We start from the raw sequence: 25,411 nt of genomic DNA on the forward strand, positions 1-25,411 counted from the left end.
AGCTCAAATGCCTTTATGTCTAGAAATATGGGTAATAATGTGGTGTACCACTAGGAGCTATGTAGACTGTACATGTAACTGTCAGTTATGTCTCACAGTACCAGAGTAAGACAAGCCAGCATTTTCATTACTTTATGTTCTGGGTTAGGTAAAACTTTATGCATAATCATTCTTCAATAAATACATAAACTAATAAAAATCCCAGACTGTCTACACGCTGTAAACAAAGGCAGGGACAGATTAGCATAAAATACTGGTCAAAAGATTTTTCTCTACTGGTTTTCAAGGAAACTCTAGTAGTTTACGTTAGCCGAAATCATTGGGTGGTTTTATAGTACGGGGTTGGTCTTTAAGAAACATCCATTAAATATTGTCTTGCTTTAGTACCTTCGCCAGAATGGCAAGGTTATGTTTTAGGCGTGTAGGTCTGTCTGTTAACAGCATAGCTCGAGAAGCCTTGAATGGATCCTGATGATATTTGGTAGGTGGGTAGGGGTCGTGAAAACGAAGGTCAAGCTTGATAACGGGCCCCTTAAGTGGCTTGCTAAGGTACTGCAGCGGAACTTCTATTTTTGATGTCTCGTGTTCTGGACATGCTGTGGCGATTTTTGTGTGGTAGATAGCCCTTGGGGGAGAGAGTAAGTGCTGGAGGTCAAAAAGGTAAAACGCGCAAAGTGGCAGGGAGAGGGGAAAATGTGAAAAGTAGTTTAAGTAGAGAGACTCTGAGAGGCAAAGAGTATGAGATTCTCGCATTACAAAAATTGTATCTCTACTCCACCTCTGTAGTGTTGCTCGGACACCTGTTAGATTCTCAAGTCTCAGATTCTTGCCAGAGATCTTTGATATCAATTTATGATATAACGTCAGAAACTGGTCGGTGCTGTCCACAACAAGACAAATGATTTTGGCCCCCCTAGTAAGTCATTTGCATGACATTTACAAATTTAAAGCTCTTAAAATCTCATGGAGGTATGAGGTCGCCGAACTCTAATTTTATAATTTTATGGAAGCAAGCTTCTACTCAACGCGATCTATTTCTATAAATGTCCAAATTATATTTATTGCGTGAAAGTCCTATCCCTAGCTATATTTATATGTCATGTAATACGCCACGTTGATTCGTATGTCATGGGCTCCTAAGGGCACCCGTCCTATATGTATTATATAGGGGTAGGCCTGAAATTACACTAAGACGAACCCTCTTGAATGACGGAAGGGAAATGGTCTGAACAGCATGGAAAGCATGGCAGTAGCAGAACAAGACCGCACCAATGTTGCGGGTGGATCTAAGGCAAAGTTAATTCTATTCTATGCATGGATGGCATGCTCGGGGAACCCCAAAATTATTGCAGGCGTGCGAAGAAAGTTTGGCAAAGAAATGTTGCTGTTTGTTCTATCACATTTCTTAATAAATAAATCCTATTAACTTTGGGGTTGCTGTTGTTGCTTTCGTTGTGACATGATGAAGAACAGTAGGTTTTTCTTTTTATTCTTTCACATCTTCATAATGAATAAATATTTATCAACTTTGGAGTTGCTATCGAATATTCGAAACGGACAAAAATTGACTCTTGAGCGGTTTTCGACGGCTCATATTATCGAAATGATGTCTATTGTCACCAAAAATGAAGACCCTGGAATCTCAAGGGCATTTCGAACAACTGAAATTACTTTTCGAACTTTGAAAGGGAAAACGTACCAAGGCGTTTTTACTCTTTTGTCTCACGTTTGTGAATATAAGCTTTTGTGCAGAGTTCTTTGTCAAAGGACCCGGAAAACACTTGCAAATCAATGCATCTATAACAGTTGTAGCCATACAGAAGGAAAGATACAATGACCATGAGTGAATGATCCAAATACAACTTTGCCCTCTTTTCAACCTTACCATGTCAAAAACAGCATAATTATGATGAATAAGGAAAACATACATGGTCAATTTTCTTTGGTAAGGTTTGAACGTCTTTACAAATCAAAAGTAGGATTGCTTCATAGCGTTCTGTTTGCAATATGTACATCTTTTGGACCCAGTTACGGCAGCTAAGCACGTGTTGGAGGCCGGATTCGTCGCAATTTTGTGTACAATAATAAGATATCCCTAATGGGATACGTTTCTAGACACACTTGATTAGTTGTACATAAATTGACAGTGTTCAGCACCAAGGACAGACTTAGTTGTACATATATTGACAGTGTTCAGCACCAAGGACAGACTTAGTTGTACATATATTGATGGTTTTCAACACCAACGACAGATTTAGTTGTACATATATTGATGGTTTTCAGCACCAACGACAGACTTAGTTGTACATATATTAATGGTGTTCAGCACCAACGACAGACTTAGTTGCTAATATATTGATGGTGTTCAGCACCAAGGACAGACTTAGTTGCTAATATATTGATGGTGTTCAGCACCAACGACAGATTTAGTTGCTAATATATTGATGGTTTTCAGCACCAAGGACAGACTTAGTTGCTAATATATTGATGGTTTTCAGCACCAAGGACAGACTTAGTTGCTAATATATTGATGGTTTTCAGCGCCAAGGACAGACTTAGTTGCTAATATATTGATTGTTTTCAGCACCAAGGAAAGACTTAGTTGCTAATTTATTGATGGTGTTCAGCACCAAGGACAGACTTAGTTGCTAATATATTGATGGTTTTCAGCACCAAGGACAGACTTAGTTGCTAATATATTGATGGTTTTCAGCACCAAGGACAGACTTAGTTGTACATATATTGATGGTGTTCAGCACCAAGGACAGATTTAGTTGCTAATATATTGATGGTGTTCAGCACCAAGGACAGACTTAGTTGTTCATGTATTGATGGTGTTCAGCACCAAGGACAGGCTTAGTTGTTCATGTATTGATGGTTTTCAGCACCAAGGACAGACTTAGTTGTACATATATTGATGGTTTTCAGCACCAAGGACAGACTTAGGTGCTAATATATTGATGGTTTTCAGCACCAACGACAGACTTAGGTGCTAATAAATTGATGGTGTTCAGCACCAAGGACAGACTTAGTTGCTCATGTATTGATGGTTTTCAGCACCAACGACGGACTTAGTTGTACATATATTGATGGCTTTCAGCACCAAGGACAGACTTAGTTGCTAATATATTGATGGTTTTCAGCACCAAGGACAGGATTAGTTGTACATATATTAATGGTTTTCAGCACCAAGGACAGACTTAGTTGTTCATGTATTGATGGTGTTCAGCACCCAAGACAGGCTTAGTTGCTAATATATTGATGGTGTTCAGCACCAAGGACAGACTTAGTTGCTAATATATTGATGGTGTTCAGCACCAAGGACAGACTTAGTTGCTAATATATTGATGGTTTTCAGCACCAAGGACAGACTTAGTCGTACATATATTGATGTTTTTCAACACCGAGGACAGACTTAGTTGCTAATACATTGATGGTTTTCAGCACCAAGGACAGACTTAGTTGTACATATATTGATGTTTTTCATCACCGAGGACAGACTTAGTTGCTAATATATTGATGGTTTTCAGCACCAAGGACAGACTTAGTTGTTCATGTATTGATGGTGTTCAGCACCAAGGACAGACTTAGTTGTTCATGTATTGATGGTGTTCAGCACCAAGGACAGACTTAGTTGTTCATGTATTGATGGTGTTCAGCACCAAGGACAGACTTAGTTGTACGTATATTGATGGTTTTCAGCACCAACGACAGACTTAGGTGCTAATATATTGATGGTGTTCAGCACCAAGGACAGACTTAGTTGCTCATGTATTGATGGTTTTCAGCACCAAGGACAGACTTAGTTGTACATATATTGATGGCTTTCAACACCAAGGACAGGATTAGTTGTACATATATTGATGGCTTTCAACACCAAGGACAGGATTAGTTGCTAATGTCTTTATAGTGTACAGCAACAAGCAAATCCGTAAAATTTACTTGCTGTGGCCTTATACAGCCTCCAAGATCAGTGACAGTCGCGATCTGACTAGCCTCCTTTACCGGCGTCTCTAGGGCCTTGGCGAAAGTTTTTTTTGGGGGGGAGGGGAGGGGTTGATTCGCGATTTTTACCCGGGAATACGACGGGAAAGGAAAATATGCCGGGAAAGGAAAAATGCCGGGAAAGGAATATATACCGGGGGCTTGTACTGGCCCTAGCTCCAAGATTACATGTGTCTTCCGGTTGTGGTGCATCTTTTGTAAAACAATACAGGGGTTGTGGGAAAATGAAGGAAGCTGTGATCATGATGTTGCCTGTAATTCGCTTCTATCATCAAGTCGTAGAGGCAGTCGACAACATTTTTAAAATTTCAACTAGAGTTCGACAAACACATTCTCTTCGCCAAATAATCATGCCTTTATCAAGACTTTAACGTTTTATTCATGTATTACTAAATAGTACCTACCCCAATAGCAAATGACTGCATGAACGTGTGTTCCTCACAAACCCACAAATGCTACCAAAAACATAACCGTCTCAGCGAACTGATGACAATGAAATCATGTACAATGTTGTGATATTTTCCAGTGCAACTTTCATAGTGTTTTGTTAAAATCAGTAGTCTCACCAGACTCCGGCCTGGTCGAATAGTACACAGATGACCTAGTATGATCCCTGGTCAATCAGAATTTCATGCTTCCAAGACAACGTCAGGGATTCTCTGCTTACACTGGCTCTCTTGACCTAATTCTTCTCTATTTTTAGACATTTATGGACCGATTCAAGTCCTTTCAGGTAACTCCGTCACAAGTATATTGCAACCATTATAGTTTCCCTAAGTAATCATATTAAATACATAGTGATTTATATATTTAGCATCTCATTATGTTGATAATCACCCAAAGTACCTACATACCAAAAACAAAGAATATCCATCAATCCCCTCAGGAGTTATCCATCTAAAAAGTTACGAACTAAACGACCCACTGCAGTTCCAAACAAGCTGCTAGAGGGCCCAAAATTACATCATTTACTCCTAGTCCCAACAGCTATCCACCACTTAAAATTCATGAACCTGGCACTTCTGGAAAATTTAGGCGCAAACTTTGACGCTCACTTGCAGTACCAAAACAAGTTGCCAGGAAGCCCATTATCGAACTTGACCTTCCTTTCTGTGTCCCCTACCTATCGACGAAATATCATTAGCATCCATCAAGAACATCTCGAGTTATCTTGCATACAGACAAACGCACTTACATACAAAGCCAGCTACAGCACCATAGGTAAAAGCTAGCTAAACCATTCTCGCACATGACAATCATTTTCACAACCGCTACACACCTGCCAAATATCGTGGAAATCGCCCAGCTGCATTTTGACTTATGCTTCCGGAAACAAACCCCGAAAAAATACAAAGCTCGCTGCTGTACCGTAGGAAAACGCCAGGTAAACCGTTTTCGAAATAGGCATGCCTTTTGACAACCGCTACACACCTGCAAAAAAATAAAAAAGTTCCATCCACACTTTCTCGACTTATATGTTGTTGACCTACATACAGACCCAAGTCGGCAAAATCATACTCTATCGCCATTGGCGAAGAGAATGAGAACAAGCCCAATGCCGACAGAGCGGCCGGTGAAGGAGGCTGGGATCTGGTACCCAGGCGCAGTGGAAGATGGGAGGGTTTAAAACCCGGAAGTGACCCGCAAATCCTTCCCATGGTTCCCAGCGCGCGTGGGGAGGGCAGAAAGCTGGGTGCAACATACTGCCGTTCATACTGCAACGTCGGGCGGTCTGCACGGATCATTTTGGTGGAAAACCTCGGGAGTTTTGTCGAGCAAGGATCCCTGTAGTGACCATTCCGTCTGTAAGTAGAGCAGGGCGAGGTAAGAGCGCGCACACGGTCTGTACTGGCGGGAGGGGCGGTGGCGGGTGGTCGGGCTTCATAATCATAGTTTCTGCACAACGTAAACATCTCTCCGTCATACCATTCATGTGCATGGGTATGTCGTATAAATGAAAATCTCGGCTTTCACTGTGAACACTGTAACAACACTGTAACATAATGTTACTGTTTTCAGCACTGTTAAACCTTGCTAGTTACAGTGGAAAACTCCATAATTTACTCAGTTCAAGCCTCCTTGCCCAGGGATGTATAACTATTTATTGTGGGATCTGATCAAGGAGGTTAGAATAAAAATATAGATGTGATTAATCGAAGCATAAAATTAAAGTCACTTGTTTCGGTTATCTATCTACACACATATTGTGGGTTAATCTAGCTATCTTATAAGCAATCACACAGAGATCAGAATGCATAACGATATTCCCAAGTTAAAGTTCCCATAAAATTTAACAAAACCCGTTTGTACGTCATTATGCAATGGTCAAGACAAGGACTGTTTGCTTTTACAGGCCTTTGACATATTAGTTATTACGTAGAATTCCTGTCGCTGACTCGTGTTCTGATATCCGTGAGAGGGACTATATTATTTACGCTGCCTAGCAATATTTACACTTGGTATGAATTTGACTAAAATGTTGTGTTGTTCAGAACATCTTGAAATTTGCCAGTGCGGTCACGGACCTGCATTGTTCTTGAACATTTTGCAGATTTTTCAGTTTTCCAGGATGACATGAAAAAAATGACGATACAGTTTTTTAACGTTAGATTGTTGGTAGCTATTCAGCTATACTGAGTTACGTATATATAGAATACAACATGGTGTATTCCGCATCACCTGAGGCACAAGCTGGACTGCGGAAAGGATCGCCAGAAGGGACCGAGACTGACGCGGAATACACCGCGTTGTATTCTATTTATGTCATACTCACCCGAGAAACCAAATGTTTCAATATGAAATGCACCAGAAGTTGAGAAAATTGTAATTGTAGCGTCCTTATCCGGTATTCGATTTTTTCAACTCGGCCCAACTTTGTTCAATGTACTTTTATTTTCACGGTGTTCACGGTGATGACTGTAACGTGCACTTATCATTACTGATAACAAATAATTTAAAAGACTTTTTTATGTGCAACTGTTGCCACCGTGAACATTTAGTTCCGAGAACAAGTTAAAGTTTCTCAGAACGTGAAAGTTTGGTACCGAGAAGATAAAGTGAATTACAGTAGTTCGATTCACTCAAAGGAAGCCTGTGTGATACACCTTCAAAGCATGTATGATACAGAAAGTTATCACACGGTCCGGAACACCTGTATGGAACGTTTGTGTGGCCCAGGTATGACATAAACAACCATACGCAGGCATCTAAAGATGAAGCTATTTATCGTCCTGCCAACTACGTAGATTGTAGTTTTGTGAGCTGTTTATTATGAAATCGCACGGCAGCAGGAGGAATATGTGGATCTCTGCAGAAGGCTTTTGGCATCTTGCATAACTTTAAGTTTACAAGTTCTCCGGATGATTGCGGGACGTTCCGAACTTGCGACAGTCGTATTGAGGTCACCTGAGTTAGCGTTGAATGACAGCCACTTCAGACTCTTGAGATTTAGCCCTGCCTATTGTAACCCTCTCAAAATTAAAAGAGAAGAGAAAGTAGTCGGCCCACCCAATAATAATAATAATGATCTTTATTGCATGTTCATGCCCGTAGGCTAAATGCACAAATGACCACAAGTAGTCTAATGGGTGAAAAGGAATAAAAACAACTAAGCTTAATATACAGTAGTTTCAACTAGACTAATGGAAAATGATCTTAAATATCGTGTCTCCATATAGGACACAGCATAATACAATACTATCGTTAATCGCTACATCTAATATTTTCTTCTCTCTTTTTGAAACTCGTGCGTTTATCCTTTAGAGGAGTATGGTTATGCCTGCCGGATTCTATATGTAAGGGATGGTCACTAATACGAAATTTACACAAAGCTCTACGATGTTACACGTAACAAGTAATTTTTTCAGAAAAAATCTGAGAGCCAAGAGAGTAAATTGTTGTCGCCTAACCATGATTATTTCCATAATATGATGTGCAGAAATTTGAGAAGAATGAGAATCATCCAGCTGAAGTTGTGGCGCCTGTGCAGCTGTTTCACTGTCATCTTCAACTTCTTCAAACGGCTGCTGTGGAGGTCACATGGTCGACGGAACAGTGACACCCCTCTCCCCTCTCACAGCAGTGGTACGGTCCCAGTACAGGCCCCAACAGCTTCAGGGAATGAGGTAAAACACGCTGTGATTTAGTTTTTTCCCGATACCTATCTGCCATAAACACTGGAAATATGAGTGTTTGTGCTACGGCATTGTTTAAACCACAGCAAATTCTTCTGTTCCACTCATACATAGAATTGCTCTTGTCCTACATTATTTGCAAAATTGAATGAATATGATATAGATATATGGTACAAGTCTAACTTATCACTCACTCACATGTCCTTATATGGCACAAGTCTAACTTATCACACTCTCATGTCCTTATATGGCACAAGTCTAACGTATCACACTCACATGTCCTTATATGGCACAAGTCTAACTTATCACTCACTCACATGTCCTTATATGGCACAAGTCTAACTTATCACTCACTCACATGTCCTTATATGGCACAAGTCTAACTTATCACACTCACATGTCCTTATATGGCAGCCAGAGCTCACCTCTTGGACAGACTGGGGTGATGGACCCACCAGTGTGGAAGTGGTGCCCAGCAGTACACAGCATGATGAGGACCAACCTGAACCTGACTACTTCCAGGACATGGCACCACAGATTAAACGACCAACCAAGGTGAGCGTTACTTCCAGGACATGGCACCACAGATTAAACGACCAACCAAGGTGAGCGTTACTTCCAGGACATGGCACCACAGATTAAACGACCAACCAAGGTGAGCGTTACTTCCAGGACATGGCACCACAGATTAAACGACCAACCAAGGTGAGCGTTACTTCCAAGACATGACACCAGAGATTAAACGACCAACCAAGGTGAGCGTTACTTGCAGAACATGACACTGCAGATTAAACGAGCAACCAAGGTGAGCGTTACATCCAGGACATGGCACCACAGATTAAACGACCAACCAAGGTGAGCGTTACTTCCAAGACATGACACCAGAGATTAAACGACCAACCAAGGTGAGCGTTACTTGCAGAACATGACACTGCAGATTAAACGAGCAACCAAGGTGAGCGTTACATCCAGGACATGGCACCACAGATTAAACGACCAACCAAGGTGAGCGTTACTTCCAAGACATGACACCAGAGATTAAACGACCAACCAAGGTGAGCGTTACTTCCAGATTAAACGACCAACCAAGGTGAGCGTTACTTGCAGGACATGACACCGCAGATTAAACGACCAACCAAGGTTAGCGTTACATCCAGGACATGGCACCACAGATTAAACGACCAACCAAGGTGAGCGTTACTTCCAGATTAAACGACCAACCAAGGTGAGCGTTACTTCCAGGATATGACACTGCAGACCAAATGGCTAACAAAGGTGGTTGTTACTTCCAGCACACAGCACTGCAGATTATTTTTATAGGAACCCAAGATACTGAATCTGGATGTAACCTATAGAGTTTTTGTGCTGATTCAGACATGAAAAAATTGTTTTTTACAGAATTGTTGTCTGTGGTTTATATGGCAAAACATGTGTAATATGTATTGTAGCTTTTTGCTTAAAATGATGTAGTGAAGTAATAGCGCAACGAGGAAGAATTAGGGTCACTAATTGTTCCTTCAGTTCTGTATCATACATGATATCTATGAATCTCTCTGCAGATTGTAGTAAAGAAAAAACTTCATTCAGAGCCAATGGAGGACCTAGGGAGTCTGTCCAGCCGTCTGTCTGCAAGCACTGACGCAGGACTGTTACCTGTGGTGAGTAAACAAACAAACAAACAAACAAACCTGAATGGATGGGAGAAACAAATTTACAAATTCTTTTCAAGTCTATTCTCTGTCTGCCATGGCACTTAAATCAAAATTGTTGAATGTCAATACAATATAGTACTATTGGGCGTCTCAGACAGAATATTTATTGCTTGAAAATTGAGGCATGTTGGAATGGAGCCAATCGTGTGGCAGACTATCACTTCTGTTACGTTTTTAATAGCAATGTTGGAAGCACAACATCAAGTTCTAGCATAAATATCCACGTGGTTGTTGAGTTATAAGGCCTCCCTACCTACATGTAGCACGGCTCGAGGGTGTGTCAAAGAAATGTCCGCTCCATATACAGAAGTTTGCACTTTCAAGAGAAATGTTCACTTACAAAGGAAGAAACGCCCACTTTCCAAGAGAAATGTACGCTTGAAAGTCGAGAAATGTCCACTTTTCTAGAGAGATGTACTCATTGGTCAGGGGGTGCTAGTATCACCTGTGGCAGTATGTCTTACATGGAGAACAAAGTGATTGATAAAACCAGTCTGATTTATGCAGACATAATTCCAGCAGGTCACAGATACTCCTGATGAATGGGTCTAGAGAGATGTCCAATGAAACATCCCCCAGTATAACACACTCCTGTGTATCTATACTGTACATACCTGTGGGTCCTGCACTACAGATCTCTCAAACAGATACATGTATGGCAGACACACAAGATGTTCCAGTGGCATGCATGGCCGAATGACAAGCAACCTGGAGAATAACAAAAATGGTGACAATCTGGGCACAGAGAGAAAAAAGCAACTTCATGCTCAGTGTATGTGATAAACTTGTGATCTATAACATTTGAATTTTTATGTTTATTGTTTATAATGTATGCCTGTTAAACTGTTGTAAAGCATACATGTAGCACACAGATGTATTGTGAAGCTATGTAAACTATACAGAATGTCAACTTCACCTCCCACCCTACAAGACATTCCAATAGAAGCTAGCTAGGCATGGGAAAAAATGTTGTGTTTCCTGTTTCCTGACATACCCTAACATAGTGCCAACCCTAGACTTTTTTTGGGTAGGCAATGGAGTCACATAGCTTCTAGTTACAATTTTTCATCAGCCTGCTTCCTATTGAAATAAAAACACCCCTTGTCCTATCTAATAAATAATGAATGATAAATGTATTATTATGCACAACATTAAAGTTTGACATTGAAAGACAAGTGTCCTCACGCATTTCAGTTTACTTTGTTCAACTATGTCACACTAGAGTTTTGGCCAGCCTCAAAAATATTACAAGGGAAAAAAAGAAGATAATCCATACCTACTGACACTGATTTTTTAAGGAGTGAAACAGGAAACACAACAGTTTTTCCTTGGCCCTAGTCATTTTCATTTTTCAGTGAGGAAATTGGTATGGTGATTGATTGTGATTGATTTCCCAGAGTTCGGAGCTGGAGACGTGGACGGATGACGGGAACGCGTGGGAAGAGGACGGGGACTCCATGCTGGCGTGGGAGGCGGAGGCAGCGATACGCGAGCAGCGACAGGCCGAACGCGAGAGGAGACACGCCGATCAGCAGCGCAGGAAACAAGAGATGGAGGCACAGAGGGTCGCTAGGCAACAACAACAACATAGACTGGCAGTCAAACTTTCATCATAGCAATATGCCAACTTTGTGTCTATGTTATGTAGAAACTCATTCCTGTATTATATGTAGTGTCTTATGTCATCACAAAGTTTGAATGTCAATGTTGCAATATTACTCCATTGTCCTAGGTAGAAATTGGTTCTAGTATAGATAGAAGCTGATGTCGGTATGCATGAGGAAGAAGTCCTTTTACACAGTAAATGATCGATAACAGATCTGGATAATCAGAGTTCTACAGAAGACTTTTTACTTGTATATACTTGTAACAATATCACAGGACACAAAATCACATCATTATGACCAAAGAACAAAACAAAACAACAGCAGAATTATGTAGGTAGATGGTTCATCAGAGTTGGGTAGATAATGTAACTTGGCAAGAGGCATAGCTCCATAATATCACATGGTTGCATGATAATGGAATCTTTCTCTGTGCAAGCGGTTATATTATTTTATCATTTTTTTAAGATTGTGGAAGCCATTTTTTCAGCATGTTTAACTTCATGTTAAACAAAAGAATTCTGAAAGTGATAAGGTTGTACTTTCTGAATGTCAACTTGGCATACATTCAAACATCTCCAGATTTGTGAGCAACTTTACTCCAAAAGCCATGTGCTACTCTTAAACTCCTCAAAAAGGCTAAGCTTAGCTAAAGATTTTTGGTAGGGTAACAAAAGGGGTTCTGACGAGTTGCTTGGATACTGGATTTGAGATGAATCAAAAGAATGAAAGCTTACAGAATTCTTAACCTGTCTTACAGAATAAGCCTTTTGGAATAGCCCATCTTCTTCTGCGTATCAATGTAAAATACATTTTCTGTCACAATCACAATTCCAGTAGAATGTTGTGCTGCTGTATTTTTACTTAACATTCTACCTGTTGTGTGCTGCTCTGTACAGCGACTTGGTAGACAGTATTGTATACACCAGCAGGAATATGGTACATGTACATGGCTAACTATGCTTTATTTTAAAGGAATTCTGTGGTAAAAATATCTGTCTTCGTGTACAATTACCATGATACATTTCCTTACTTGTAGTAGCTATGGAAATCAGATTACAACTTGAAAATTATATCTGTTCTAACAATTTTTATGTTTATAGTTGGCGAAGTTCAATAATGTCATACTGAATAGATCTATTCCAGCTTTCACTGACTGTGGTCGAACGTCAGAACCCTGGTACAGTAACCATACCATTAGGAGGACAATGTCACTCAGAGCCTATCAGTCTTGCCTAGCATTTTTGCTCAGAACTGTTACTTTTCTGGTTGTATGTATATAGCAGTATAACTGTCGTTCTGCACAACACACCAGCTTCTCAGGCAAATGGGGCTGGACTTTGCATACAGTGCAGGCTCCTTCACCAGATATTGAGGGACAAGAACAAGGGGCAGCAGTGGAGTCGCTAAGGCTGAACACAGATTGCGAGGAAACAAATCCAAGCACAAATTAAAATGTCTATAACTACTTAGCAATTGCTTTTCAAGAAAAATAATGTCGCAAGAATTGGCCATGGCTTTGTCGTATCGGAGTCGAGGATGGTTTGAAGATGCTGTGTGACGTCTGTTTACCAGGAGGAAACACCTTTTGTTGATGGTTGTAAAACTATGAAAACCATCACAGTTTGACGATTTACGAGGAATCTGATACACACACGGCGGCCGAGAAAAGAAGGTTATCTCTGAACTACCTTGTCAAGTTCGTAATAAATTCCAATTTCCGTCAAAATACATTTTAGATCGTGGTGATTCCCATCGGAGTTTGCAGTCATTGCAAAATAAAATCGATCCTGAATGTTACTGAATAAATAGTTCTCTTGTCTTGCTTGTTCATATACCAGTGCAGCTGATCTTTTATTTAAAAACTCTGCGCACAAGTCTTTATTGATAATACAGGCATTAAGTTAGCATTTTACTATGATGTTGTGTGGGCAACGTGCACATATTTTTTTCAAAACATTGTAACACTTGTTATATTTTTTGGGCGATATCGCTCAAATGCTAGTCACACTTCTAGTGTTGCAAAAAGTTGAAAGTAGAGTCAATTACGTGTGTTTGTTTTTTTTAAGTAGGGAAGTAATGTTACGCTATCTACGGGTCATTGACCCTTATCTTGTGTTGTTACCTTTGCCAAGAAGGTTAACATTATGACGTTATGTATCATGAAAATGGAGATATAGTTTTGGGTGTGTTTGTGTTTCCGGTTATTTGTGGCCAACATAACTCAAGAACTTCAGGATGGATGTACATAGGTGTTGGGAAGATAAAGGTCAATTGAGGGGGCCCCTGGTATGTGACCTTGCTTGGTACTGCAACAACTTCCATTTTTGTGGTTTCTTTTGCCCAGTCATGCAATGGTTTTGATTTTTTATGGCAGATAGCTTGTGATGTAAGGAAGAAGTGACGTATGTTTGGGTCCCCTAGCAGCATTCGCTGGAACTCCAAAAATCTTTCAGTAGTAGAAGACTTTTCTGTTGATAAGGCTACAGACCGACAAAGAAATGTCAGCAAAGAAAGAAAGTGATGCACTTCAAGGATAGGCATGAATTTGATTTATTTATAACTGTTATGACCCCCCTTCCTCGTTCTACAGGTGGCAATCCCAGAGCGACCAAAATTTGATTTGGATGACCCTTGATTTTGCAATTGGAATATGATGCACAATGTTCATATTTAGTATGATTGAAAAGACAAGGAAATATAACGTTAACATTGCTACTTTTGTATCTCCGTTTGGAATTAATCGCAACCCAACCGATAAGCATCAAATCTTCGAGCAGTTCAGTTAGTAAAATGTAAAATCGTTGTTTTTTTACGGACTCATCTTTCTCACTATATGTTCAAGTGAGTGGAAACGTAGAAGTCAGAAAACGTAACGTTTTTCCATCACAACATCTGCTTGGAGATCAGGTGAACAGGTGGATTGGCGCGATGCATGCTGGGACGTCCCCACCCAACAACAAGGAAGATGGCGGCGGCAGAGAGAAAACTTCCTGGTGCGATGTTTGTTCCGTGATCTCCTGCGCGAACCTGCGGACAGGGGACGACTTGTCGGCTAGAACAGTACCAAGATCTGCCCGCGGCCATGGAGAGCCGCGCCCGGGCTGTGTGGGCGGCTGCCGTGTTGTACAGCGTGCTGGGGATGGTGGACAGCGCGCCCGTGGGGAGGGGCATGTTTGTTTGGGGGTGCAGGTAGGACCGTTATTTACCTTACTCTATCAACATCATGCCTTGTTTGGTTGGAGGGAAATGGGGGGATGTGTGTGTTAGTGTTGGGTTGAGAAGGCTATATGAGTGAGCTGGGAGGGAGGTGTTTATGTACAACACAGGATTACATACTTGTGATGGGTCAGTGATACCAGACCAGGCGGAACCATACTTCCGGTGGGCGCGGCCCCACAAAGGGAGGGGAGGGACCACATTGGGTGGGGTTAGTCTACTGGTAACTTTACATAAAACATCAACAAAACTGTAAGGTAATATCGGATAGACCGACCACACATACACGCCGCACACAAATGTATGCACGCACACACACACATACACATGTACACACACACACATGCACACACACACAGACATATTAAAGTAATGTTAATGTAATGTTACATAAACATCCAAACACACAGTCACATACATGTTACAAATGCATACATGCACACAAATACAAACAAATTGAAATAACATTTTATTCATACACACACACATACATTATTACATATACCCATACTATACTGTTAGTCAGTCTATCCAGACTACTAGTATGACACTATGCAACGGAACTAAATGACAAAGAAACTAAATGACAATGGAACTAAATGAATGACAAACAGATTTAACTGCATCCATGCATGATCACAAAAAGTGAAAGTGACAGTTATATTGATCCAATTGAGCTATTCTTCTACTGGGCATGACAGGGAAAACCCAATGCACAGTATTTACAGGTTCATTGTACAGGGGGAATTTCCCTAGCTCTTCCCAACAAAACAAATAAGACAATAAACAGTGGACCTGTCCTTAGGACTGCAACCCTTTCATTTGCATGTCAGGTGAGCAAAGCAGCCAGAATAGAACTCGCAACCTTTGTCAAATTCAATTTATATGACTTTGCATCTGTATGACTAACAAATTTGTAGGTTTGGGGAAAATAAGCCATTGCTGAAATGGTAACTGCTCAGCTGCATCAATGAATAATAGCTTTATTATAATACCTAACGTTTCCTTATTGAAAAAAAACCTTGACATTATCTGTGATATGATGATATATTGCATAGAAAAGTTTGTGATATTAATAAGGAATGATGAAGTGAAAGCCCAAATGATCTGTATGATGTTTATCAACATTAACACTAATCTTGTCAATTACGACAAGGTAAGTACTGTAAATGCATTTAAGTTTGCGGGGATTTAATTTCGCCGTAGCGGAAAAAAGGACTTTTCACTGTGGTTTTAAGTTTAGCACCATGCACTCTAGTCTCTTACTGCCATGAAAAAATGTTCGCGGTGGTTTTAAATTTGAGGTGAAGTGGCAACCGCTAAAACCGCGAACATTAAACCACCGCGAACATTTCTGCATTTACAGTAGTTTCCTCAGGTGGATTCAGCAGATCAATATTAACCCCCCTCGGAGCCGGGTTCGATACGCTCACACCAGGCTTGGCGAATCAGGATTAATCTCGTGTCAGGGTGAATCCTGGTATGAATGTGGTCTGAATCATTATCACACTCACTGTGATCCACTCAAGCAGAGTTCTTTGATTTCTAATATCAAAATTTTGAAGAGATGCCCAAATGATGAGTCTGCTGCTAGCCTGGAATGTTGTTTATGTACCGTACAGGTTTGTACTGGAGATGAACAGCTCCTGGTCTGGTCGGCTGACTCTTGATGGATCCCCAGTGGAGACGTCCTGCAGCCTGTGAACCCACAGGCTGACATCAGCCACACACCTGGGCACTCACCTGGGCACACACCTGGGCACACACCTGGGCACTCACCTGGGCACACAGGCAGTAGTGATGTGCTGGTTAAGGTATGGGAACCCCTGATACATCACTAGTACATGTATGTCCGCACTGATTATATGGGTGACATCCACACGCTCAACATTTTCAGCCATTTGAAAAAAAAGTCTGCTACCGTACAATTTTAGAAGCTGCAAAGATATCCTGCAAATTGAAAAAAAAAATTATCAAAAATGAATGGTATTTTGTAGAATGCCTCTTTTCCTATTGCAAAACAACATATTGATTTTGTTGCAAACTTTATCCTAGCAAATAATGCATTTTCAGGGCTCGAAATACTACCTGCTTAGTGCAGGTAAAAATGGAGCTGTGCAGGTATTTCTGGTGTCTACCTGCACCTAACCTGCACTGGTCCATGTACCGGTTTTACATAAATTTGTCTTGTACAGGTAACTTCAATGTTACCAGCACCCGTGCAGGTATGTAGAAAAAAAGTATTTCAAGCCCTGATTTTGATCCCTGAGAGGCATCTTCCTGAGTCAAAAAACAAGATGTGAAAGAACAAGAATAAAGAATCTAATATTGTTAGGCATACCATGTTCTGTGTGCTCAGTCATTTATGATTTGTTTAACCTTCCTGACCAGATTTCATAATGAAGGCAACTTTCTTTGTCCAACTTTTATTTTTTCACACACTAGCATGACTTTTGGAGTGCTCATCAGAGGCATCCACATAATCAATTTGATGCATGTAGCCTGAATATGTGACAGTTGAATCATTAAAAACACTGAGCAAGTGAGATGCCATGGTGTGCCTTTTTGAAAACACTTGCATACCGGTTATCGGAAACCAAAGTGTTACAGCAGGATAGTGTGTGTGTACACTGTGAGTGAACGATATGCAACTTTTACACAAAGACATGTCACAGATCCAACAGGAGACTGGACTAGAATGTGGACAAAAATAATATAATTGACCATTTTTCCCCTTAACAGTTAACAGATGACTTAGCAGAAAAGGGAGAAGTCTATATCAGGTGTGGCGAGGTGGTCTCCTGTTTACAAGTGCTATCACCAGGTAAAGGACATCGTTTACATTTACTTGCCAATGCTGAGTATCAGGTTGCCTTCCTATTGTATACAATGTAGGTTCTGTCTCTCTGCCAATGAAAGAAGGCATGAAGTCAGAAAAGATTCCAGGGCTTTTTTAAAGAAGGGTGCTGCACCCCCATGCCCTGACCATGTGCCCCCTTACCCTGGGGAGCAGATCCTCCAACAAGCATTATCATAACAATTCTGATTGACCAGGGATGCCACTAGGTCACATGTGGCCTCAGTCTTCAACTGCTATGTGACCTGTCTGACAGTAATTTTGCCTCCCAGGAAGCCTTAGAATGATGCCCCAATTTAACTCAAAATTGTCAAAAACTCCTGGAAGAGGAACCCCAACATCAACCCCATTCCCCGTGCTTGGTCGCTCTGCTCCATTGCAGTGTTTCGCCTTTTTTTGCAGAAAAATCTCTGGATACCTTAAGTTTATTAGATGGCTTAAGATTTGCTCCAGTTTGTATTTTTCTCTTGTGCTTTTGTTTCTAGTCTCTATGTTAACTAACGCTTTGTTTCCTGGATTATTTCACAGATTTGAAGCACAAAAGCAGAACTCTGATGGCTACAGTCGACAGCTCCCATGATGCACCTGTATTTCCCATAATCCTGGTTGGTGTGGTCAGTGGAGTGGTCATTCTACTGGCAATGCTCCTGCTCTGTGCTGCATGTACTCAAAAGTAAGGATCAACCTATAGATGCAGTCTCCATCCCTGTGTACAGTATAATAATACATGTTGTGATAGGGAAAATATGAGTGGTATCATGGTGGTAGACAGAAGATTAATCATTATGCTAATTAGTAATATGATCTGCTGATTTGAAGACCTGTTTGTGGAACTCTCTCTAGTTAGTAATCTATGGTAATCGGCTAACTTCATTTTGCCTACCAGTGGTCAAATACCCGGATATTCATTTGTAAACAAAAACGACAATGGCTTGTTTGGGGAACAGCCTGATGGTGTTTACCATTCCTCGGATAGGACTTTAAATGGAGGTTCTGTGCAGATGTTTGAGGATAGCCACACCGCAAGCACGTAAAAGAACCCATCACACTTATCGAAAACATTAGGGGCCCTTCCCGGTGTGAGCTGCAATTGGGGCAGTTACTCTCATATTGAAGCCACTGAGTTAGCACTGAATTACAGCCTCACCTGACCCTTGCGACTGTTGTATTGAGGTCACCCGAGTTAGCGCCAAATGGCTACTGCGCACATTTCCAATTAGCCCCCTTTTTGTAAGCTAGATACCTTGTATCGATGATAACATATCTTGGACCAACTGTGTCAAGGCTGTGAACTATATGTAATCAAAGTGATGAAGGCTGTGATGATTCAGGTTTCCATAGTGATAGATCTGTGATGATTCAGTTTTTTACAGTGATATATCTAGAGACTCTTGATCTCCTATTTGATTGTCTGTCATTGTTATAAAGTCCTGAGTTCCTGCAGGTCCACAAACCAATCCACTGATTTTTTCCAGGCCATTTTTTTAGACTCGGGTTCTGTAAGTAATTCTGGTTTCATAGCAGTACCCACCCCTAGGCTTCTTTAGACTAATTGCAAGTATTGATACAAAGACAAGACAATGCAGTTGTGCCGATGTTGACAGGATATATCTTCTTGTATAGACAGGTGAGTGAGGAGGCGATCCCCACGGCTAAGGACAGCGGGATCACCATCACCAGGAGTCGCAGTCTGGTAGGGCTTTTTCTATATGATTTTAAAGATTGAAAAACACATTTTTACATTAATACAACAAAGTACATGGTTAGTACAATAAAGTTCATGCATGTGCAAGTTGTATGAAGGGTTTTTAGGAAATTGATTGTTAGTCATGATAAAACTCAATTGAACTACCCTTTGATGCAACCAGCTTTGATTGCTACTCTCCCAACCACATATTTACACTTTTATTTTTGTATCATGTACATGTAAGCTTAGATATAACAAGTACACATGCACGAGGGGAATTCAATAATTTCTTAGTCTGACACAGAAATAATGGACAACGCTCAAATTTCAGGGGTATAGCTTGCCTTTTATCAGGATCCACCAAAGTTCGAGTCATTGTGGTCATTACTTTGCAAGCAGTATCCTACTAGAAATCAATATGAACAGAGGTCAGATACATAAGTAAAAAAAAATACTACAGCTGTATGGGTCGATTGTTATGCCACGAAATGTAGAATGACATTGTGTTCCTCATCATTTGCATATTTGGGACAAATCAATTGGTCCCTTTCCCTCCCCCTGATGTAGAATGTGGACAGCAGGAACATAGTCAGTGCTGACCAGGGGAGTCGACTGGCCGCACACGACCGGCCGGAGTCGGGAGAGCTGCTGGGCGTTGGCATGGCAACCAAGGAAAATGGAGCGGTCGGAGTTAGTGGAGCTGAAGGTCAGTTTGTCTATAGGATGAAGTTTTTTTCACAAATTGTTTAAATTTTAAATTTACAGTAATATGCCAAAGATCATCTTGGTTTTTGTCCCCATTGCAATCGCTCGATGATCAATGTAGGTTTAAAATTTACATTTTCTAAATAGCCTAAAGAATGTTACAGTATTATTGTGGGTTTTGAAAAATGTTGCAGTAGTGATGAGCACCCAGATAGCTGGGTTTGGTTTTTGTATTTTGGATGCATGGGTGCATATATGCAAGAGGACAATCTTTATATTTCAGAGAGAGAAACTTGTTACAAGATTTGGCTTAAAAAAGGAGATTTTGAAAGTGACTATGATAGATCTACAAAAATGTTCATACATGTACATGTACCTCAGCTGTGAGTGTGTAACCTATAGCTATGTGTGGCTTGTGTACACAACAGTACATGTTGCAAGTCTTTACTTGATTCATAAGGACCTACAATATTATGAATACGTTTCCCTCTAGATGCCTAATATTAAATTATTTGCCTTGCTAAGTTAACTTAGACATGCTATGCATCAAAACTTAGTGTATGGTAAAGAACGAATGAAAATCAAATTATGTCCTCACAGATTTGTTGCCCTGTCAATGTTTCAAACAGTCAAGTGTTTTTTTTCCAGCTGGTGATCCTGACTGGCACAGGAAGTCCATGTCCTCAAGGAAACTACCTGAGCTTCCCACACCACCTCCGACAGACGGTGGGAGGGAGGGCAAAGGACAGAAGAGCAGTCGGCAGGGCGAGGTTAGTGTGGTTAGAATTAATCTTCTCCTTTCATACAGATAATTCGATGTTCCCATGAACTCACACTAGTACTGTACCATTGACAGCATGTTGGACAAACACTAGATTCTCCTTTAGCTCACATCATTGCCTTCAGCAATAGTTTCTTTCCATAGAGCTCTCTCTGGAAGTTTTTCCATCCAGAATACATTTTACCTGCAATCCTTTAAAGGAGAGGATAGTTAAGGCCTTTTTTAGTTTTTAGAATGGTAGCCCTCTTGCCTTTTGTGGATGTCAGCCTTATACCTTATAAGAAAGCCTAGTCTGAGACCAGAAATTACATATGACATGTAAAACGGTCTTTCAAATTGTTTGAGAGTTGAAACCCCCAGAGTGGTAGCAGAGCGTGACACACCTGCCCCCCCCCCCCTCAGGTGACGGATACCTCGGAGCCCCAGGAGTCTCAGTACGAGTCAGCGTCCAGTCGAGGAGCGGAGGGGCCGTACGAGTCCATCCCTGACAGAAACTTCCCGTCCCAGGATGACCTGTACGAAGCAGTGAAGGACGACGACTCTGGCGGGCGTCGCCGCGAGGCTGGGTACGCCAGGATGAGGGATGTAGAACAACAAGGGTACGGGACTAAGCCTGCTGCTTTTTTTATGCCTCTGGAAGTGCAATTGCGTGGGCCTTTCTTAACTTCATGGTCTTTTCAGTTTTCACTCTTGGGATATTCATGTACATATTACACATACTGCACACACACATGCACACACAAACCTGCACACACACACCTATACATACACACATACCCGCACACACACACACACATGCACACACACACCTCCATAGGCACATACATTGTATCCTGACATGAACAGAAGCTACATTGCTGTATGTGTTTCTGTATTTTACTGTCAAAATAGACAAACTTCTATGGGTAAAATTATATGGTTAACTTGTTCATGTAAAGGTTGTTTGTATTGCTTTCTAATTTACCTACATGTAATCTTACCCAGTGTGGTGAGTGGTGAACTGGGCGAAACAACAGGAGCTGTTGGAGGTGCTGAATCGATTGAGCTGTCTGAGGTCGCTCCACCAGTGCCTGTTAAAAACTACGACCCCAATGACATGCTGGAGGATGGAGATGGGACAGCTCAACAGGCAGCAGCTGCAGCAGACAGCAAAAAGACCCCCGACTACACAGAAGTGACAGCTCGGGAGAGTCTGGCCAGCATCAGGCAGAGGGAGGCCGCTGCAAGTCAGGCGAATCCCAATGTGTACTATGAGGTGAGCACAAGTCAAAGGTCAAGTGTTGTGGGAACCAGCTACAATGTATTACAAACTGATGAAACTATATAGGTAATGCCCAAGGGATGGGTATTGCAATGAATTCTGGGACAGTTCCAGAATCCTCCTTTGATAATGGCAAGCAACTGACAATTACAGCACATACACTGTGATACAGCATTATTTGCACATAAATTTGTATTATGTAAATTGTAACATGTCAACTATCATAACTTTGCTGGGTATGGGAATACCATGATACTTAAAATGGTGTTATCCAGGCCTTCTCAAGAATGTCCTGAATACCTTGATATTTTAATTACCGATGACACATGATCTCTTTCAGTGTGCCAGTATTAGGTAAGGTAAGCAAAATTCGGAGAGTTGACTATGTAAGAAAATGGTATCCATGCATTTTATTCATTTTTGCACCGTAGTACTACACATGTTTTTTAAGTGTAATTAAGTGTCACTAAGTTACATGTAAGTGTGGTACAACAATTCAGAATGATAATGTACTGTTCTTAGGTTCAGGATAATGTGTACGCCCAGGTGGACAACGGCACCACCCCGTCAGGAAGCACTGCTGCCCCGTCCCCTCTGTCAACCCCCCCACCCCTGCCAGATGCACACCCCCCAGGGAGGAGCAGTCTGTCCCCGGCCCCAGGTGGACGACCCCCTGCCCTGAGGACCACAGCACCAGATAACATCCACCTCCACCTGCCTGACCCTGGCAGGAACTCCGCTGCATCAGGTCAGTCGAACCCTGGAAATACAATACCACAGCCATGATATTGTTCCATATCTGACGAACAGTACATTGAGAATAAATGTGGTGTATTCCACATCACCTGACATATCCATCTGTAGGTATTATTGTCGGATGGCCAGCGGGAGGGCTGTGATAGAGCAGGGGGAATATACTGTGTTGTATTCTTGTTATTACCCATATAAGGCATACATTGCAATGCAAAAATGCACCAGAGGCTGATAGAATTTGGTATTCTCTCACAAAAAATTGCAACAACATCAACTCAGCAGCGGTTCATGAGGGGCACACGAAATGTGTGAATGTGACAAGTTATGGCCCGGTCCGGTACACCCGTATCAAACATTTTCGCGTCACAGGTATGACATAAAGTATTTAGATACAGACCAGTCTAGAACATCATGTACAAATGTATTGCTGTTTCTCTGCTGTGTATACTGTTTGTTGTAGTGCAGTATCTTATTGGTGTGTTCTTCATACTTCCAGAGATCAATTGATGAAATATCGTATTTGGTGCTAACAGTAACTACACGTACTCTTCCAGACATGCGGGACTATGAAGAGATCAATGACATGCCCACAGCAGCTCCCCCTACTGACCTGTATGAAACTGTAGGAGACAGCATGGATCAGCCTACAGCAGCTGTTGTCAGCAGGCCTGCTGGTACAGCTGGACAGGCTGTTTATGCCAAGGTAAGCTGGTAAAACTCCCAGTGTTTAATGCCTCAAACTTGTATGTACATTATTACATAGAATAGACTTGACTATTAGGCATTCTAGGATTCAAACTGGTAGTAACATGTCATACTGACACCAGTAGCTGTCAGTTTGTGCTAGTGACAGCTACAAGCATCTGCAGAATGCAGCTACATTCATCTGTCACAGGTGCTTCTCATCCTAGAGAATATCAAACCATATTTAAATTGAGTTAGCTCCTATCAACAATGGAATGTTGTAATATCACGTCATATCTTGTCTGAGTACTCAATCAAAGTTGCTTGTTTTTGTTATATAAAACTTATTAATGTATTTTACAACTGCCTTGGTTGACTGAATTCATATTTATTTTGGATGCCTTTCTGATATCGTACATAATGTGGTTCTACTTTACATATGCTATGATATGACATCTGGAATGATGAATATGTCAGTGATGACAGCATTTGTTCACCTGTCAACTGTCTGCCCATTTATCAGATAAACAAAGAGCGCAGCAAATCAACCAAAGAGGGACAAGATGTGCCAAAGCCTCAGGCAAGTTTCCCTGGAGAATAATTTGAATTGTCATTCAGACCTATATTGTATTTGTACATTCTTTTAAATACATGAATTGATTTGGAAGCAAAGATTTTAATATTTTTTTATGATTTTAATGTTGATTTCTTTACAGGACAGAGGTACCAAAGCACACACCATCCACGCTGTGGACCAGCACTCTCTGCAGGCATCCTTGGGCGTGGCAGGGTCACAGGTCAATGAACTCTATGCACAGGTCAACAAGTCCAGCCGAAAGAGCCAGAAAGCATCTAGTGGACATGGCAGTGAGGTAGAACCCCCCTATAGTAAAGTGAAAGAATCCACTGGGGGAGCTGGTGCAGAACTACCTTACAGCAGGGTGAAGGAACCTGTGGGGGGTGGTCAGGTGGAACCCCCCTACAGTAGAGTAAAGGATGGCGCCAATTCTACAGGGCAGGAGGGGGCGACGAGCAACCTTGTGGATGCAATGGATGATGGGTATGCCACCCTGAAGGATCCACAGGGCATGGGCACTAGAGCTGGCCAGGATAGTATCCCATCAGCCCCTGGTGGGCAGCTGGGCAGAATTACTATTGTAGCGGAGGGGGAAGACCTGGAGGGTTACGAGAACCTGGGGGACTGGCAACCTGATGCAGTTATACCAAAGGATCAGCAGGGGGCATCGCCAGGTCAGCGCAAACTTGGCGAAACCTTCTGGCAGAAGGCTGAACATTTGTACGACGAAATCCCGCAGACCAAGGCAGAAGACGAGGATCTCATCCCCACCACCGAGTTGTGAAGGTCAAACAACAACAGTCTTGAAGGTCACTACAACACCAAACACTCTGTCATACCAAAAATATGTCCAAAATATCTCCAGCTCATATCAATAGTGGTACAGTCACGCAAACTTATGCGGGATTGCACTGAATGGTGTAATTTTGCAAAAGGCATTTTGCATACTCATGCCAATTGGTGCCAGCTTGTTGCCTGAAATTTCAATTTCCAATGGTTTGTATCTGCTTTGGAGCCCAAACTGATAATATGTCTTCTGTGGTTACGTAATACATTTTTTCGCAGGTAACTGTGACCACAACCAGCGCAATTTGATGCAGTCCATTGAGCTACCTACTTTCCTGCTGGGTTACCTAATAAGGTAGATCTCTGGCCATGTCTGTCTTTGGCACATTCTGCACTGTTAGATGGCCAGGAGCAAAATGATCTTTGCTTACAGTCTTCCTTAGGATATCTAAATGTCTTGTGTGTTGCACAGAAGTTACTGATTAGCAACTGGGCATTGCCTTGCATCTAACTTAGTAAATTTTGATAACATGTCTGCTCAGCAAGTTACTAATCATGCTATCATAATAGTAATTGACTGAAGATCAGCATAGCAATTATTGGACTTAGTCTAGGTATTGACTCTTCCCCTCGGACCTGTCAGCAAG

The 25,411-nt window shown here is 41.5% G+C and overlaps 2 protein-coding genes across 3 annotated transcripts; both read left to right on the forward strand.

Moving 5' to 3' along the window:
• The first annotated feature begins 5,634 nt into the window (after nt 1–5,634).
• LOC118404567 (receptor-binding cancer antigen expressed on SiSo cells-like) lies at nt 5,635–13,252 on the forward strand. Of its 2 annotated transcripts, none has more exons than XM_035803740.1 (5): nt 5,635–5,810; nt 7,943–8,129; nt 8,553–8,693; nt 9,698–9,796; nt 11,248–13,252. In XM_035803740.1, the coding sequence occupies exons 2-5, from the start codon at nt 7,956–7,958 to the stop codon at nt 11,464–11,466; spliced, it is 633 nt and encodes a 210-aa protein (XP_035659633.1). In that variant the 5' UTR covers nt 5,635–5,810; nt 7,943–7,955; the 3' UTR covers nt 11,467–13,252. The 2 variants fall into 2 exon arrangements, with proteins under 2 accessions (XP_035659633.1, XP_035659632.1); XM_035803739.1 differs by having other exon boundaries at nt 5,638–5,829.
• A 3,100-nt stretch (nt 13,253–16,352) lies between these two features.
• Nucleotides 16,353–25,059, forward strand: LOC118405124. Its single transcript, XM_035804535.1, has 12 exons — nt 16,353–16,487; nt 17,416–17,497; nt 18,059–18,203; nt 19,154–19,223; nt 19,785–19,923; nt 20,571–20,692; nt 21,106–21,302; nt 21,688–21,958; nt 22,487–22,712; nt 23,272–23,420; nt 23,925–23,981; nt 24,118–25,059. The coding sequence occupies exons 3-12, from the start codon at nt 18,085–18,087 to the stop codon at nt 24,760–24,762; spliced, it is 1,995 nt and encodes a 664-aa protein (XP_035660428.1). The 5' UTR covers nt 16,353–16,487; nt 17,416–17,497; nt 18,059–18,084; the 3' UTR covers nt 24,763–25,059.
• Nucleotides 25,060–25,411: the final 352 nt, after the last annotated feature.

Source organism: Branchiostoma floridae, chromosome 17 (assembly GCF_000003815.2).
Source record: "Branchiostoma floridae strain S238N-H82 chromosome 17, Bfl_VNyyK, whole genome shotgun sequence".
In the NCBI taxonomy this organism is placed as follows: domain Eukaryota; kingdom Metazoa; phylum Chordata; class Leptocardii; order Amphioxiformes; family Branchiostomatidae; genus Branchiostoma; species Branchiostoma floridae.